Source organism: Lagenorhynchus albirostris, chromosome 2 (assembly GCF_949774975.1).
Source record: "Lagenorhynchus albirostris chromosome 2, mLagAlb1.1, whole genome shotgun sequence".
Lineage (NCBI taxonomy): Eukaryota > Metazoa > Chordata > Mammalia > Artiodactyla > Delphinidae > Lagenorhynchus > Lagenorhynchus albirostris.
The window spans coordinates 68,846,163-68,863,820 of record NC_083096.1 but is presented as its reverse complement, the minus strand read 5'-3'; the positions used below and the strand labels follow the sequence as shown (position 1 = coordinate 68,863,820).

The following is a 17,658-nucleotide window of genomic DNA, read 5'->3' as shown; positions in this document are numbered from 1 at the left end:
CAGTCACAAACCCGGCCTCACGTCATTCCTGGCTATGTGGGTCACTGACATGCTGACAAACGGTGGGGCCCCAGCAGAGCTCAGAGGGCAGGAACGCCAGCCATGGTTAGAGCTGACAGCATGCTTAGATCCTTAGATCCAGGGGGCTTTGTGTACCTGCTGTGGTCAGGCTGTCCATCTGGGGCCCAGACTTCGTACAGGCTGCTGGGAATCTTGATCTTCAGTGTGTTAGCACAAACCGGGGATCAGTACTAGGGGAAATCCTTTCCCAGTATTTAGTTTTTGAAACCCTCCTCACTGGGGCCAGCCTTAACTCCAAATTTTAGGAAGAACCTTTTATTCCCGTAACCACAGGAAACACGTTTTCTGTAGAAATGGCTGTCCTGCTCTTATTTTCTATTAATGCAATCTTTGGTTGCGTAGACTTTTAAATTATTCTGGAGCTGTTAATTTCTAGGATATCCTCTGGGCTATTTTATATGTGTGTGTAAAAAGGAAAGACAAATTCCAGTGGGTCAGTGTGGAATGGGATGGTGCTTAATAAATGTTGGGTTGTCCTCTTTTCTTGTTTCATCCTGCTAAGTAATGATATCTAGAAATAATCTATAATTTTGATCCAGCAATCCCACTTGTAGGAATCCAGCCTAAAGGGCCACTTGGATGAGCTCAAAGGTGTGTAGATAAGGAGGTTTGTGGAAGCAGTTTTGTAATAGTGCCCTAGGGTAAGCGTCCATCAGTCATCTATCACATGTAATGTGATAGACCTGTATGCATTGGTGGGGCAAGATGTCCAAGTTATAGTTAAAGTTAAAAAATCAATGTGAGTAGTATGAATCTTTTTACATAAAAGAAATTCCTCTGGGTGTCTATGAATATATATATATATGTCCATTAATATACAAAAAGAGATGTACATCAGACTGTTGACAGTGGGGGACTTTATTCTTTTGTTCTGCATATATCTGCATTATTTGAATAGTGTACAGCAAGAAATTATATTAGACAACCTGTATGTCGTTTGGTTTTAAAATTAACTTAAAAGTTTAATCAAGTTAAATTTTGTAATACATAACTAGTCCATTCTTTTTCTCCATTTAGGAAATTACTCAAATGTGTGAGGTCTCTATAACATCCAGGGCTAACTCAATGAAGTTCCATTAATTAAAAAAAGTAGATATTCATCTTTCTTTTTCTTTTGGACGGCTTTAATGCATGCAGACCAGATCTGTGTAAGAGATTTATACCTTAGCTCATTTTATCTTTACTGAAATCCCATTTTACAGATGAGGAAATTGAGACAAAGGTAAAGTAGCCTGCCCCAAAGATAGTGGTGGGAGATTCTTCATACCCAGCTCTTTCTGTTTCAGAAGGCTGCTTGTTTAAACACAGTCCTTGGCTGCATCGCTGATTAAGAATGAGATGAAAAGGAAGCAGTTTCTTGTTTTCTTTTTATAAAGTTAGAAATAGTCTCAAGACATCCTTTTGGCTCTTAATTTCCTCATTTGTAAAATGGGAAGATGAACTTGATGACTTCCAAAGGTCCTTCCAGCCCTAACATTCTGTCCTTAGGGACATCTGCCATCCCTCTTCTCAGTGAGTGTTTGCTTCTTTCCCCACAGTATGTCGGAAGCCTGGACGTGCCGAGGCCCAACAGCAGAGTGGAGATTGTGGCTGCCATGCGTCGGATCCGGGTGAGTGGCTGGAGGTGGGGCTGTGTGGAGCTGGAACTCAGGCGTCCGCCCTTTTAGAAAGTACTGGAGGTACCAAAATGGATGGCTGCACTCTTTGCAAGACCCCTGTAAGATCCAGGGGAGCTGTTCTGAGTTAGGTGGTTGATCTCGATTAAAGACCAAGGTAAAATGGATATATGATGGCTGGAGGGCTACCACCCTCCCTCTCTTGTGACCTGCTGCTTCTCAAACTGAGACGCCTTACCCTTGAGGTTGTGTGGGTTCTGCCAGGGAATGAGAGACTGGTGAAGTATCTTTTTATTCAAAGATTTTAGTGAAAAGTTTCAGTATTAGTAATTAGCTGATAATTGGCTCAAAGCATTTAAAAAGTGAAGCTTTTTTGTGGTACATAAAGAGGATCTACTTAAATTTTTAAGAACAAATGTGGGATTTCAACAGAATTTCCTTGGTTGGTTTGCTTTGGGCTCTGGACATGTGTGTGGGTTCTCTTCTGCCATTTCCGGTACTCTAGAGTAGAATTTGATCAACTTTCTAACCTGTTGCTTTCGGAGTCTGTGGTACACGGAGCAGAGATGGAATAAAAATTAAGCTGTCTTCTGATCACTGTGAAGGAATTTGCCCATGTGCTCTGTCATGAAACAGAGGAAATTAGATTTGTGCGTTTCGAAGGTAGGGTTGGGATTGGTCAAGCAAATTGTCATGACTTTTTGGAGAGAATCAGAGTCGGAGGTGGCTGGATTGGTCATCCTGAGTGCAGCCTGGTTTGGGCTCTTTGTCTTCTAGAAGAATCTACTCACCTCAGTGGAAAACATATAGATGTTGGGAGCTTCATTTTGCTTTTTGCCAGTTTTACTTTCAGTCAATTCATCTGAGCAACAGAGACCTCAATTCAATGACAGCAATTTTGGGAAGAAAATTAGGGTGTTTGCTTCTGTTTCTCTCAGCAGTTCATCAGCCCACTAAGATAATATTTTCACTGCTTTGGCCCTCCCAGTCCTTCAGCATTTTTTATTGTTAAGTTGAATTTGTTGAAACTACTATTAAATACAGCAATACTGTTTTTCATAGACATAGAAATGGGTCACTTTCACATGAGTTCATTTAATGTTCATAATAAGCTGCGAAGTAGGGGTCACGTTTCCTTCATTTTCTAGATTAAACTGAGGCTCAGAGAGTCATAGAGGTCTAGAAGTGGTGGGCACGTGGCCTGAATGCAGTTCTCCAGTTGGTTTCGTGAGAACATGCAAAACGCATCACATCTTTGGCTTCAGGCCTGGCATTCAGTATCCCCAGGCCTCTTCTCTTCCTTCACCTTCCTGCTCAGGTAGAAAGCACCAAGGCCTCAGCTGAACATATCTGGGGTGTTGCTCTTGTGAGGATAGGTTACTGCTCTCATCATGGTTGTGACCTTGGTGTTTCAACAGAAAAAGTCCCTCTTTTCTTCATATTTGACTAAGAGACAGCACATAGGCTGTTGCTAATATCACTATCATTATTAGAGTAATAAATATTAATAGTAGCTATCAATAATAGTAGCTACTATTCAGTACTTACTATGTGATAGGTGCTTTATTAGGCCTCTTTTTTTTTTTTTTTTTTTGGCGGTATGCGGGCCTCTCACTGTTGTGGCCTCTCCCATTGCGGAGCACAGGCTCCGGACGCGCAGGCTCAGCGGCCATGGCTCACGGGCCCAGCCGCTCCGCGGCATGTGGGATCTTCCCGGACCGGGGCACGAACCCGCGTTCCCTGCATCGGCAGGTGGACTCTCAACCACTGCGCCACCAGGGAAGCCCCCTGGTAGGCCTTTTTTTTTTTTTTACATCTTTATTGGAGTATAATTGCTTTACAATGGTGTGTTAGTTTCTGCTTTATAACAAAGTGAATCAGTTATACATATACATATATTCCCATATCTCTTCCCTCTTGCGTGTTCTCTCCCTCCCACCCTCCCTATCCCACCCCTCCAGGCGGTCACAAAACACTGAGCTGATCTCCCTGTGCTATGCGGCCTTTTAATATGGAAATAATGTTATTATTTGTAGCTACTCTTGATGAGGTGAGGGTATTATTGTTAAATTTTGTAGATGAGGAAATGGAAGCCTGGGGCATTAAATAATTAATTCTAGATCAAATTGGTGTCAATAGTTGGAGCTGGGATTCCTGCCCAGGACTGTGCTGCTCCCTAATTTGGGTGATGATCCCAGCTGGAGAACCAAAAGGTAGGGACATGGAGCTTCCCCAGCGAGGGAGTCAGTGGCAGAAATACAACTTTGTAGAAAGAACAGAGGTACAGGAAAACATCCCCTCGAAGCAACGGCGGGTCAGGGTGTGTGGTGGGGCTGGCCATGCATGGCATCTGGAGGCCTTTGGGGCAGGAGTGTGGCCCCTGTGTCCTCTTCCCTCATCACCTGTCAGCCCAACTGGCAGGTGCCAGTAGCTCGTTCCCTGTGACCTGCTTCTGGTGCTTAATGTGCAGCTCATTAAATTAGAGGGAGAGATGAAGTGGCCAGAAAGCTGTTTGGTCTGGCTGTCCAGTCCCTTGTTTAGTCTGACCACCACTAAGAACTCTGGGTGTGTGTTTTACCCTGAACCCCCCAATTCACTGCTAGGTCCCTGCTGCTATTTTCTTTTCTTCTCTCCCTTTCAAAAGCTGTCTTGCCTGTAACTACAGTTGTCGAGAACTAGGGCATGTGATTTCTGTGTAAAAGGCTGTGCCTGACTCTGTCCTTTTGTGTTGAATGGTGCCAGGCTGACGTTGGTCAGGACACTGCGGAGTTTGGTTCCTGGATGCTCTTGTGGGTTCCCAAGATGCAGGCCTCCAGCTTGGCTCTGAGCAGTATCTCGTCCTCAGAGGGAAGCGGTTACTATAAGGATCATGGTACCTTACGTCTGTGAAATGGGTCGTGCCTCCGCCAGGCTCTTTAGACGCCAGTCTCCCTGATCCTCTCTGGAAGCTCTGCACGGGACAGTGCAGATTGTCTCCATTTCACAGAGAGGGAAGCACCTGGAGTGAAGGGATTGGCCTGAGGTTGGCCAGATTCGTCTTCTGAGTTGGGGTTCCAGCAGCTGTATGGATTCCTGTTCCTGCCCCAGTGCCACACCTGCAGTGTTGACTCTGAGCTAAATAAATGGACTGTTGATTTGACTGGTGTTTTTCCTCTCTTTTCCCCGTTTCTCATAGGTTCCCTCGCCATATAGATTTTCTTTTAAAATTTATCTGTCTTCGGCATCTTTTTCTTTTCTCATGTGCTTTCAAAGATTTTTTTTTTATGGTGGTTAAAAACACATCACATATTTAACCGTTTAAAAGTGTATAATTCAATAGTGTTAAGTATATTTACACTGTTGTGTAACAGATCACTCTAAAATTTTATCTTGCAAAACTGAAACTCTCTACCCCTTGAACACTAATTCTTCTTCCCTCTCCCCCCCAGCTCTTGGCCGCCACCTTTACAGTTTCTCTTTCTATGCTTTTGACTACTCAGATACCTCATATATATGGAATCATACTTTGCCAGTCTGTGAATGGCTTATTTCACTTAGCATGATGTCCTCAAGTTTCATCCATATTGTAGCATGTAACAGGATTTCCTTCCTTATCTAAGACTGCATAGTATTCGGTTGAATGTATGTAACACATTTTCTTTATCCATTTATCTGCTGTACCCTTGGGTTTCTTCCACCTTTTGGCTACTGTGAATAATGATGCAGTGAACGTTATTCACAGGAGCATGTAACTAACGCTCCTGAACAAAACAGGATCTCAAAGAGATATGCACATATCTCTTTGAGATCCCGTTTTGAATTCCTGTGGTTGTATACTCAGATGTGAGATTGCTGGATTATATGGTAGTTCTTTTTCAAAATTCTTTGAGGAACCTCCATACTGTGTTCCATAACGGTTGCACCATTTTTAATTCCTGCAACAGTAGAAAAGGGTTCCAAGATTTTTTTTTTCTTCTCAGTAACGTGTACCTTCTTGGTACACATGAATTTAAATAGATGAATTTTCTTTAACTAGATGAATTGTCTTTTTCTGGTAAGGATTTGTTGGGGTGGGAACCACTCAGCCCGTGGAGTGTTTCTGGGTAGTCTCAGGGAACAGGACATGGGTTCACAATGGATTGCCAGGCTACTTGCTGTCACAGGGGCCTCCTGCCTGAACTACCCAATGCCAGGGTGTGGGAGTTCCTTATACTGTGCTTCTAAGGACTAGATCTGGGGCTGTGAACGGTTGTAAGTGCAGCGTTAGCACAGTTGGCATAGTATGAGTTGGCACGTAAGTGGAGGAATTCATCAGCACTTCTTAGAAGGCCTCTCCTTAATTTAGCACTTTCACCTTCTGCTTCTCTAACACTCCAGGTAGAACCATGTCTGGCCCGGCCATGCCCTGCCCTGGTCACGCAGTGTCCCTTTGCTTGCACGCACAACTGTTGGTCAGGCTCTGGTGACTAGCGTGGCGTGTTCCCAGGGCAGTGTGCTTGGAGGCTGCTTAGAGTGGAGACCATGCAGGTGAGAGCCTGAGACCTGGCAGACAGATGGGGGAGGAAGAAGGGAGGAGCCGGAGAGCCAGCCCTGCTCGGCTGGGGAAGGGTGTTGAGTATTTCCTTTTGCCCTGTGGCTGATAGGTATTATTCGTATATATTTATAACTCGTACATTTACAACTTTAAACATACTTTCACATACAGTATTTCATTTGATTAGCCTGGAGTGTTCCTGTTTGTTACCTCTGTTTGATGAGAGGTGGGAAGACGGGGCATGGAGGAAGGAAGGGGACACCAGGCTCTCCAGCCGTGTCAGCCAGCATAATGCGTGTGCGCTCATTCATTCATTCACTCACTCATTCATTAGATATTTATGGAACACTCTATCCTGGGCTAATGTTTGAATATTCTTTTGGGTGCTTATATTTAGTATTGGACAAGCCAGGCACATGAATAACTATATATTATTAGAAAAAGGGTAAGAAGCTGAGGAAGTGTGTAACTGGGAGATGTAACCCAATTTGGGGGAGACAGGGAAAGATCTGTGGGTTACAGAGGGATGGAGTCAATAATCAGTAGATACTGCAGCCAGATGACCCCTGAGATGAGGCTATTGTGGCTCAGGGAGGACTTGCAGCTCCTGGAGGGAGGTGACCACGTCACATCATACTGTCTTTGAACCTCACCTGCCTAACTTAGTGCCTGACCATTAGTACACAGTAGTGTTTCCTGAATGAATGAGGACTTTTCCCCCCAAAAATGTACTTGTTTAAACTCAGTCTTCTGTGTACTTCAAGCACAGAATCGTAGCACATCATTCATTGTTTGAAGTGACTGTGTAATTGCAGTTTATCCCTCAGATTTTAGAGGCCCAAGGCCACACAGGAGGAAGACCCAGACCTTCTGATGCCCAGCCCAGCACTGCTGCAGAGTAAGGCCAGTGGAAATTCACTGCACGTTTTTTGCTTCCTTGTTTTCTTTGGACAGCTTCTAGGAACTTCCGTGGATTAGTTGGGAGTTGGGATGAATTTTGGGAAGCCCTGACCATCAAACTGAGTTGGAATGAACTGCAGCTGTGGGTAGCAATAGTTTTTTTGGATCTGCTCTTTTTTTGTTTCCTTATTCAGGATTTGCCACTTTCCCCAAGGTTGAAAGAGGTACCTTTAGCTAGTCCCCTTGACACATGAAGACCCTGGTCTGTTCCCTTGTCTTACTCTTAAGAAATCTTCAGTTTCTCTTATTTTCTGTATTAGTTTACTGTTGCTACTGAAACAAATACCACAGTCTTACTGGTTTAAAACAATGCAGGTTTACTATCTTACAGTTCTAGAGGTCAGAAGTTTGAAATGAGTCTTATGGGGCTAAAATAAAAATGGGTCAGCAAGGCTGTGTTCCTTCTAGAGGCCCTAGGAGAGAATCTGTTTCTTGTCTTTTCCAGCTTCTAGAGGCTGCCTGTGTTCCTTGGCTTGTGGCCTCATCACTCTGAACTCTCTGTCACCACATCCGCTTCTTTGACTTTGACCCTCTTGCCTCCCTCTTATAAATAAAGACACTTGTGATTACACTGGGCCCATATGGATAATCCAGGATAATCTTCCCATCTCTCAATTCTTAAATCACATCTTCAAAGTCCTTTTGCCATGTAAGGTAACATAGTCACAGGTTCCAGGCGTTAGGACATGGACACCTTTGGAGGCCCATCATTCCGCCTACCACACCTACCTTGTTTATTGTCTACCAAATAGGATAAGCTAAGTGGTGGAGGCCAGACCAAATCAGCAGGCCCTCTTAATTCCAGATCACATACTTCCCCCACTTCATACTAGCTGCCTTATATTGGGTTGACCCACATGTTCTCCTCTGATCCCTATGATGACCCAGGCAGGAAGGAAGCTTAAGAGATATTCCCCAGAAGCACTGGATGAATATCCTGCTCTTTGTCTACCAAGGATCCAAAGGTCTGAGAAGATGCTAGCTGGATGAAGAAAACAAGAGAAGAGGGGATACGATTTATTTATTATTATTTTTGCGGTACGTGGGCCTCTCACTGCTGTGGCCTCTCCCGTTGCAGAGCACAGGCTCTGGACGCGCAGGCTCAGCGGCCGTGGCTCACGGGCCCAGCCGCTCCGTGGCATGTAGGATCTTCCCGGACCGGGGCACGAACCCGCGTCCCCTGCATCCCTCAACCACTGCGCCACCAGGGAAGCCCTTTTCTTTTTTTTTTTTTTTTTAAAGCTGTACAGCTTAGAACAGTTCACAAAGTTCAGAGAAGTTCTGCATGAGCCCATAGTTGGTCTGACACACTGGGGTTGCTTGATTGGAAGTTAACTGGTTGAAAGTTGAAGGGTGGCCAGTAATACTGAAATCAGGCTACTGGCTTTGCACCATTGGGCCTGCTGTGTGAATAGGTGAGTTTGGCAGCCAAATATTTGGTATGATTTTCAAGTCCATTGTTCCCAAATATTAATACCATTCCCCCCATTGCACTTTTTAGCTTCCTCAGAAAGCTGTGTAGTCAAAAGAGCTCTCAGTGAAGAATAATGAGAGTTGGACTCGAGTCCGCTTGACTTGCTGTGTAACCTTGGTGAGGTATCTGACTGCCATTAATTTCAGTTTCCTTGTTTATAAAGGGGAAAGGATGATACTTATTCTCTCTGGTGCTCTCGTTGAGTCTGGGATAATGCATGAAAAAATACTTTATAAACCGAAAAGGACAATTTATATTCATCAGTATCATTTTTGTACATTCCTCTGGGTTTCAAAGCATTTCATAAATGCAGGTAAATACCCTGAGAGACACTGAGCTGCTTCATCTAGCTCCTTTTAATAACCAGCGTCTTTTTCCAGATTTCCGTGCAAACATCCTTCGGGAGGCTTCCCCCACTAGGTCATTTTGTCTTCTCACATGATCTTGTGGTACCACACCTCTCTCTCTCGTATAGCACTTGTAGCAACTGTATTCCCAGTGTCTGGCAGGGTGCCAGCCTTTGCTGAGTAGACTTTTGTTAGTGACTGAGAAAATTCATCTTAGTTGATAACCATGTGAGCATAAAGCATTGAAACCCAGCGAGGCTCTACTGAGGGAGTGCCAGGGAGGAGGAGGGCTGCAGTGGAGTCAGACCTAACCAACAGGCTGGGCTGCAGAGTGGCAGCTGGTGTTCTGTTACTCTCTCACCTTTGGAACCTGTCGTAGCTGCTGGAAGGGAAGCCTCAGGTGGGGAAGGAGAGAGGCATCTTGCTGGGCCGTCAGGGCTGGAGAGAAGACAGATGTGTGGCTAAAGACCAGATTTATGGCTGTTTAAAAACCCAGGGGACAGATCCCCGCAGTAGAAATGTAGTGTAGCCTCACAGAGGCCATGCAGCTGGACCTGGAGGCGTATGTGCGTGCAGCCAGGTGCACTCAGAGTTGTGCGGTCCCCCATCGTGGCTCCTCTACCTGTGGGATGGGTAAATCCTCGGCCACCCTGCAAACAGCTTTCACAAGCATGGGATCAGAGTTTGCCATTGAACAGTGACTTGATTTCTCAAGGACTGCTCAAGAGTGGTGTGGTCCGTGGCCTGGAACAGAATGGGCAGGTGACCAGGAAATGGCCAAGCTCTCCCCTTTCCTACAGCTCCCTGCCAGTGGTGCCACCTCTTCCAGAAATTTCTCTCACGATAACAAACAAACAAATATAAAAAGGTCCTGGATGGTCTTGGGAGAACAGGAATGAAATGCTCTTGGGAGAAGATCCAGGGACTGGGGGCACCGGTGGCTTTATGGAGCAGTGACTGGAGTTGTGAGTGCCTCACAGCTGCACTTGTGTTTCCCTCCCCACAGGCGTTACGCCCCTGCACGTGGCCTCTTCATACGTTCAGCCACGAAATCTGTGTTTTACCTGCTTCTGGGAGGCTTTGTCCAGGAATCATTTCATCCCCTTTATGGAACTCTCCCCCTAAGTGGCTACCCTCACTATCATTTGCTCTTTTGTCATGAATTGTTTTCCTTCTCTCCCCAAATTCAGAGTTGGCAAGTCTAACCTCCGAGCAGCTTAGGTTGTAACACAGACCTAGCATGGCCCTATTAATTTCCTATTGCTGCTGTAACAAATTACTACAAACATAGTGGCTTAAAATAACACAAGTTTATTATCTTACCATTATCCTCCAGTTCTGGAGGTCAAAAGTCTGAAATGAGGCTACAGTCAAGGAGTTGGCAGGGCTGTTTTTCTTCTGAGGCTCTAGGGAGAATCTGTGCCCTTGCTTTTCCAGCTTCTAGAGGCTGCCTGAATTCCTTTGTCCTTGGCCCCTTTCCATCTTTAAAGTCAGCAATCATATCACTCCAACCCCTGCTCTAACTCCGCTGCCTTCCCCTCACATGTATAAGGACCTTGATCATTACATTGGCTCTTCCTCCTTCCTCTGATGATCCAGGATGATCTCCCCCATCTCAAGGTTCTTTTTTTTTTTTTTTGCGGTACGCGGGCCTCTTACTGTTGTGGCCTCTCCTGTTGCGGAGCACAGGCTCCGGACGTGCAGGCTCAGCGGCCATGGCCCACGGGCCCAGCCGCTGGGCCCTTTCTAATTAGTGTGTATTGGACAGGGATAGTGGGGTCAGAAAACCATACAAGTTGGTTGTCAGACACATTTAAGCACCCAGTAAATGTTAGCTTTTAAAGACATCAGCTTTGCATGCCAATTATTTTTTTCCCTTAGTCTGTAGATGAGTGTTTCTCAAAATGGGTTCTGTGGCTCTCTTGGAATTTAGGGCTGTAGTCTCCAGGGTCTGAGTTCTTTATAAGAATTAAAAAATTTTGTGTTTTCATTTGATCCAGTAGCAAAGTAAAATAAGCCTATTCCAGACTCTAGGAAGGGACATATTATGCCTGAGTGCTGCCAACTGTTTTACTGTCTACAGTTGTGTTTGTTTCCTTATGTTGGCACCAGATAGTTCTGTAATTGTCATGCCCTGAAGAAAAAGTTCACAATATGTCTATAATGAATTCTCATAAGGTGAAGGACAAGTGACGGTACCACACCTTGTAGGAATTAAGATTTTGCAGTGGTGGGAACAGAAGAAAGTGGCGGAAAAATGGAGTCTGCACATGGAGCGCAGGACTGCAGGCAGGGCTGCAATGCGGCCACGCTCCCCGGGGTGGCTCTCTGAGTTGCTCGTGGCTTGTGTGACTGCTGTGTGTTCTGATTAGTTCCAGTATCTTCTGATTTGTTGGCCCCTGTGCTATGCTGGTTGTCAGAATACTGTCATCCAATTTTGGGTGTGCTGAACTCCAAAGAACTTGGGTCAGGTACTCACCACATATTCCGGTTGTGAGAAGGGATATAATTTCAGTTGAATAACAAAATCTTCTCTGACATGAACATCTTTGCTTTGAATTTATTGGTTACACAATTTGTGTTTAATTTATGAAGTTGTAAAAGACCTGTGTGTGTAAGCAGTTTATATCCAGTTTTATGTCTTACATATTTAAGTGGTATACATGATTTGCCAGCACTTTTTTTGGTAACACCTTTATTGAGACATAATTCACATTATCATGCAACTCATCCATTTAAAGTATAGAAGTCAGTGGTTTTTAGTATATTCATAGTGTTGTGAAGAACCAGCACCATCATCAATTTGAGAATATTTTCATCACCCCAAGAAGAAACTCTGCACTTCTTAGCCATCACCTTCCAATCTCCCCCAGATACCCCTCATCCTAGCCTCAGGCAACCACGAGTCTACTTTCTGTCTCTATGGATTGTCAGTTCTGGACATTTCATATAAATGGCGGTCATACAGTGTGTGGCCTTTTATGTCTGGCTTCTTTCGCTCAGCATAATGTTTTCAAGATTTATCTGTGTTATGGCACGTATCAGTCCTTCATTTCTTTTTATTACTGAATGATATTCCATGGTATGGGTATACCATATATTATTTATTCATTCAAATGCTGAGTGTTTGCAAAACTTTCTTTCTTGAAAAGGGGCCCAGACTTTATTAAGTTTTAGAAAACATTTGATGTGGATTGAGCAGGGTGTAAAGGGATGGTGACAGTTGTTGTCTTCTCAGCCAAAGGAAACAAATCATTGCTTTTTTAGGTAATCTTAGGCAAGGCATTCTCATCAGTATAAAGAATGATGTACTGATAGGAGAACTTAATTTTTTGTCCACTCATTTAAAAAAACGTATTGAACATTGGGGTGCATATATCTCTTTGAATTAGTGTTTTCGTTTTCTTTGGATAAATACTCAGGAGTGGAATTGATGAATCGTATGGTGGTTCTGTTTTTGATTTGCCGCTCCGCAGCATGTGGGATCTTCCCGGACCGGGGCACGAACCCGTGTCCCCTGCATCGGCGGGCGGACTCTCAACCACTGCGCCACCAGGGAAGCCCTCTGTTTTTGATTTTGTGAGGAACTCTTTTCACAGTGGCTGTACCAATATACATTCCCACCAACAGTGCACTGGGGTTCCCTTTTCTCCACATTCTCACAGCATTATTTACAATAGTCAAGATACGGAAGCAGCCTAAGTGCCCACCAACTGATGAATGGTTAAAGATGTGTTTTATATATATTACAATAGAATATTACTCAGACATAAAAAAGAATGAAATCTTGCCATTTGTGACAGTGTGGATGGATCTGGAGTGAAGTAGAGTAAAATAAATAAGTGAAATAAATCAGAGAAAGACAAATGCTGTATGCCTTCACTTATATGTGGAATCTAAAAAACAAAACAAACATATATAACAAAACAGAAACAGACTCACAGAGAACAAACTAATGGTTGCTAGAGGGGAGGGGGATGTGAAACAGGTGAAGGGGATTAAGAGGTACAAACTACTGGAATATATTACAGTAAATCACAGGGATATAATGTACAGCAGAGGGAATATAGTCAATAATACTGTAAGAACTTTGTATAGTGTATAATCTATAAAAATATTGAATCACTAAAAAATGTGTTGACTTCCTTTTATGAGCCAATATTGTTTTAGGCTCTGGGGATATAGCAGTCAACAAAACAAAGTCCTTGTCTGCATGGACAGGACATTATTTTATATTCTGGTGGTTGGGATGGAGGTAAAGGAGGAGACAATATACGTATAATATCACACGTAAATTGTCTGCAGAAAAATAAAGCAGGGCATGAGGCTAGACAGTGCCAGGAGGTAGGGAGTGGAAGCTATTTTATGTGAACTGTTGGAAAAGGCCTCTAGTTTATGGTGACCTCTAGAGAGAGATGTGAATGTGAGATAGAGAGTGAGCAAGCAAGCCATGTGAATATCTGGAGGCAGCTACCCAGACAGAAGGAACAGTAAGTGCAAAGGCCCTGGGGTGGAACTGGGCTTTGCAGCTTCAAGGAATAGCCAAGAAGCTCAGTGTGGCTGGAGGCTCAAGAGTCCAAGCGCAAATGGTAGATTATTTCCAGGAGTTTATTCCTAGGAATCACATATCATGTGAATCTGGTTCACTTGGTACCTACTGAATGCCTGACCACACATGAGAAAATGCATTTATCTTTTGTCTGAATCTGCACCAGGTTGAAAAGTCACTTTGCATGAGGAGCTTTGGTTCTGCTCCTGAGGTGAACGAGTTTGGGGATGATTTTAAAACTGGGACAGAGCTGCTAGATGCATTATCTGTAAGCAGAGAAGAGTTAGTAAGAATCAGTTGTTATCAGAAGCTAACGCATGCTTGCTTTTAAAGGTGATGACTGACTTTATTACAGCCATTTATGCTCAAGAATAAGAAATGATGTAATAGAGCTTCCATGGGAGCATTTGAATATTGCCTGGCGCAGCCCACAGTTTCTTGTGCTGACCTACTTAATGCTCGGAGGTCTTCTTGAAGCAGGTGATGTTTATCCTTCACATCAGGAGGAGATGAAGAACCTCAGTTCATTACTGCCACCAGCCTCTGGGGACCTATTTGTTCATGTTCCTGCCATTAGTAAAAGGTTGCCCTGAGCATCCACTCCTTGCTTTGATGACTTCTGTGCATTTAAAAAATATATATACATAATATCATTTTAACCATTTGTAAGTGTACAGCTCAGTGGCATTAAATAATTCACTGTTCTGTACCTGTTACCACTATCTATACCTAAAACCTTTTCATCATCTCCAACATAAACTCTCTACCCATTAAACAGTAACTCCCTCTTTTCTCTCAGCCTCTGGTAACCTCTGTTCTGCTGTCTTTCTGATTTTTGCCTGTTCTAGAGTCCTCATGTAAGTGGAATCTCAGATAATATTTGTCCTTCTCTGTCTGGCTTATTTCACTAAGAGTGATGTTTTCAAGGACCACCCATGTTGTAGCATAAATCAAAATTTCATTCCTTTTTTATGGCTGAATAGTATTCCCTGCTGTGACTTTTTGCACTCAGCACATCATGCAGGCTTTGGTGTGTGGCTGTTTCCTCTTGGGACCAAAAACAATGTATTATAGGACAGGGACGCACAGTCATGGAACAGAACATCCACAGGAACAAATACTGAGGACCTGAGCTGCTGGCGGGAAACCTCTTTGGTCCCTGCTGAAAGGCCCAATCTTCACTTACGTAGTACTTTATGGTTGTTAAAGTCATTTTCGTGTCCGTTGTCACCTATTGTCTCCAGTAACTTTTTATAATGTTATAAAGTTAAAGCACATATTATCCCTGTTTTATTACAGATAAGGGTCATCAGAGTGGAATGGCTTGCTCAAACTAACTATCTTATTGTTGATTACAGACTGTGCCGTGTGCTGTGTTATGTCGGGCTACGTGCAAAGTGCTTCACAAGTATTATATCACTTGATCCTCACCACAGGTGTGAAGGTCATCCCCTCTTATAGATGGGGAAACTGAGGCACAGAGAGGTTAAATAACTTGCCCAAGATCACAGAACTGGTAAGTGGGGAATCTAGGATTCGCGCCAGAGCTTGAATGAGGTACAGCTGAGTCTTGCCATGGTTCTGATACTATCAGTTTGCTTACCTCTGGGTCAGAGATCCTACAAGAACATGCTGACAGTCCCCGCTTTACCAGATATCAGTCCAGGCAGCGTCATCTGTGTCCCTGATTGTGCCTTTCTCCAGTCTGGGAACACTGCCAGACAGTGGGCATTATTTGATTTTTTTATAAACTTCTTTTTAGATTTTGAGACTCATACATCCTGTACGACACCCCCATTTGGTTATCCCAAAGGCATCTTAAATTCAACATGTCAAAAACGGAATTCATCATTTCTACAGTCTCTTCTCTTTGCTCGGAACCCTCTCTCCTGCGGTTTTTTTCTGTGATTGTTTCCTTATCTCATTGAAAGGCATCTTATCGATCCAAGAATGTAAGCTGGAAACCTCAGAGTCACCTTAGACTCTTCTCTGACAGCAGCCTTCGTCACCCTTACTGAGTTTGCCCCCTAAATATTTCTCAAATGTGTCTCTCCCTCTTCATCCCTCCCTGGGGGTACCCACGTCATTTTACAGAGATTGCGGTAGCCCTTCTTCGTAAAGGTTTGTCGCTGTGCCCTAGGCTTGTCCCCCTCCTGCCCGTCCTCCACACTGCTGCCTGGCTCATCTGTCTAAAGGCACGTCTGTAGGAGTTGTCCTGCTTAAAACCATGTGGCAACAGGTCATCACCTACAGGCTGGAGCCTGGACTTGGAGCAACGCACGAGGGGTTCCGCCTGGCACGTCAGGCCACAGTGACAGTCCTGCCGTTCTTAGGACCCTGCACGTGTCCTGTTGGGGCCCACGTCCTTCCTGCTCTTCCCTCTGCCTGGGAAGCTCCCCGTTACCAATATGGCCGAAGTCTGTCTCCTCAGGACTCAGCGGAACTTCTGCAAATCCTGCACGAGCCAGTGTGGACTTTCATCCTTTCTAGGAGCTTCCCCTCTAGAGACCTCTGTCTCTGTACTTAGACCGCAAGGTATGTGTCTCCTTCAGGGCAGGGACTGGTAATCATCAATGAGAGCCATGGGGTGAATGCTAATTCTTCTTTTGTAAAATAGGAACAAAGTCAACCCTGTTGGACTGAAAGGCAATGATGATGTCAGATGCTTATTAGCATGTGCCCGGCCTATAACAGATCCTCAGGGGATACTAGCATCTTCTCTCTCCATCCCTGCTGCCTGTGTGACTGGAGAGAAACCTTTCCCAGGCATCCCCACACTAGCTCATTTGCTGGAATGTTTCCTCCTGAGCTGTTCTAGACTTGGGGGCAGAAGCCCTCTGTTGATTTCTCTGTTACACCACCGTGAGCAAGTTAACGTCTCCGAACCTCAGCCTTCCCCTCTGTAAAGCGAGGGTCATTTTGCCCAGTTTCCTCATAGCCCTTTTGTGAGGGTTAAATGAGATACCACATAGAAGGCTACGTAGATTGCCAAGTGCGTGTACAGATAGGCGGCGTTTGGGCCCAGAAGGCAGTGAGAAGGGGGCCACAAGCCCCTTGGTCCGGGCTCCTTGCTGGTAGAATCTCCCACTTGGCGCTGCTGTTCTTGGTGGACTCTGGTGCCTCCGTCCCCAGGTCTCAGTGGAAAACCTGCCACGTCTGCCTTTCCGGTAGGCGCCCGGCCCTTTGGCATTGCATCAGTGTGAGAGAGAACGGGCGGCAGCAGCTGTTCCTGAGTCTTCTGTCTCCCTGGAGAGGCATTTAACCACGTGCGTCAGCTGTGGGAATGACAAATCACTTCTCCACAAGGAGCTCTGTCTAACCAACCCAGATGGAATCACCCTTGTTCCTGCGATGGTTAGCAATTTACCCTGTTTCCTTAACCGCTAACCAATTGGACAAGCTTTGGCATTCTCCTTTGCCACTGTTAACAGTCTCATCACCCGAGGGCTTGTTAGATAGGTGGAGTGCACACCCTGGATTTGCCCTGAAAACAGTCATTCTGAGCTGTTCCTCCTCACGTAGCTTCTGTCCTGAGCTGCCAGAGCCCCGGGCCTTTGCTCCTCTCTTTTTAGAGACCGTGGTAGGGAGAGCGTGGACTCTGGGCTGCAGAGTCCCTGGCTTGCGTCTCTGCGTGGCCGGGACTTGTGTCCTGAGTAACTTAATCACCCCTGGCTGCAGGTGGCTGTGAGGCTGAGGGAAGTCAGTATCCCCGCTTTCCGTTCCCTCCAGCCAGCTCAGCCCTTCCTAAGACATCCCAGGCTCTTCTCTCTTCAGCTCCTCACGGAGGTGGGGCTCCTGCCTTTGCTGTGTGCTCAGGCCTCCAGGGCAGCCCTGCCACCTGCAGCCTTTCTGCAAGGGGACCTCGCTGGAAGGGGCACTCTCCAAGCAGCTTGGACACAGAACTCATCTCATGTCCTTGTTCACAGCCACGTCAACCTCTGCTTCATTTTATCATTTGTGGACCCAGGTAGGTCTTCGTTTATCCTGGCCCCAGGAAGAGCTGGAAGAGAAGACAGTTTGAATAGTTCTGGGTATATATGGGTCGTTAATATTTTAAAATTTGACTGGTAGCTCCTCAGTTGTTTGAGCCATTTCGTGGAAGAACCAGGAAAGGACAG

At 45.0% G+C, this 17,658-nt stretch overlaps 1 protein-coding gene across 3 annotated transcripts in view; it reads left to right on the top strand.

Annotated features, from left to right (window-relative positions):
• LOC132515877 (carboxyl-terminal PDZ ligand of neuronal nitric oxide synthase protein-like) overlaps positions 1–17,658 on the top strand; it is a 306,848-nt gene that overhangs the window by 79,794 nt on the left and 209,396 nt on the right. For all 3 annotated transcript variants that reach the window (XM_060142236.1, XM_060142235.1, XM_060142233.1), the window contains exon 2: positions 1,620–1,691. In XM_060142236.1, coding sequence (XP_059998219.1) covers positions 1,620–1,691 — 72 coding nt within the window. The remainder of the gene's footprint in view (positions 1–1,619; positions 1,692–17,658) is intronic.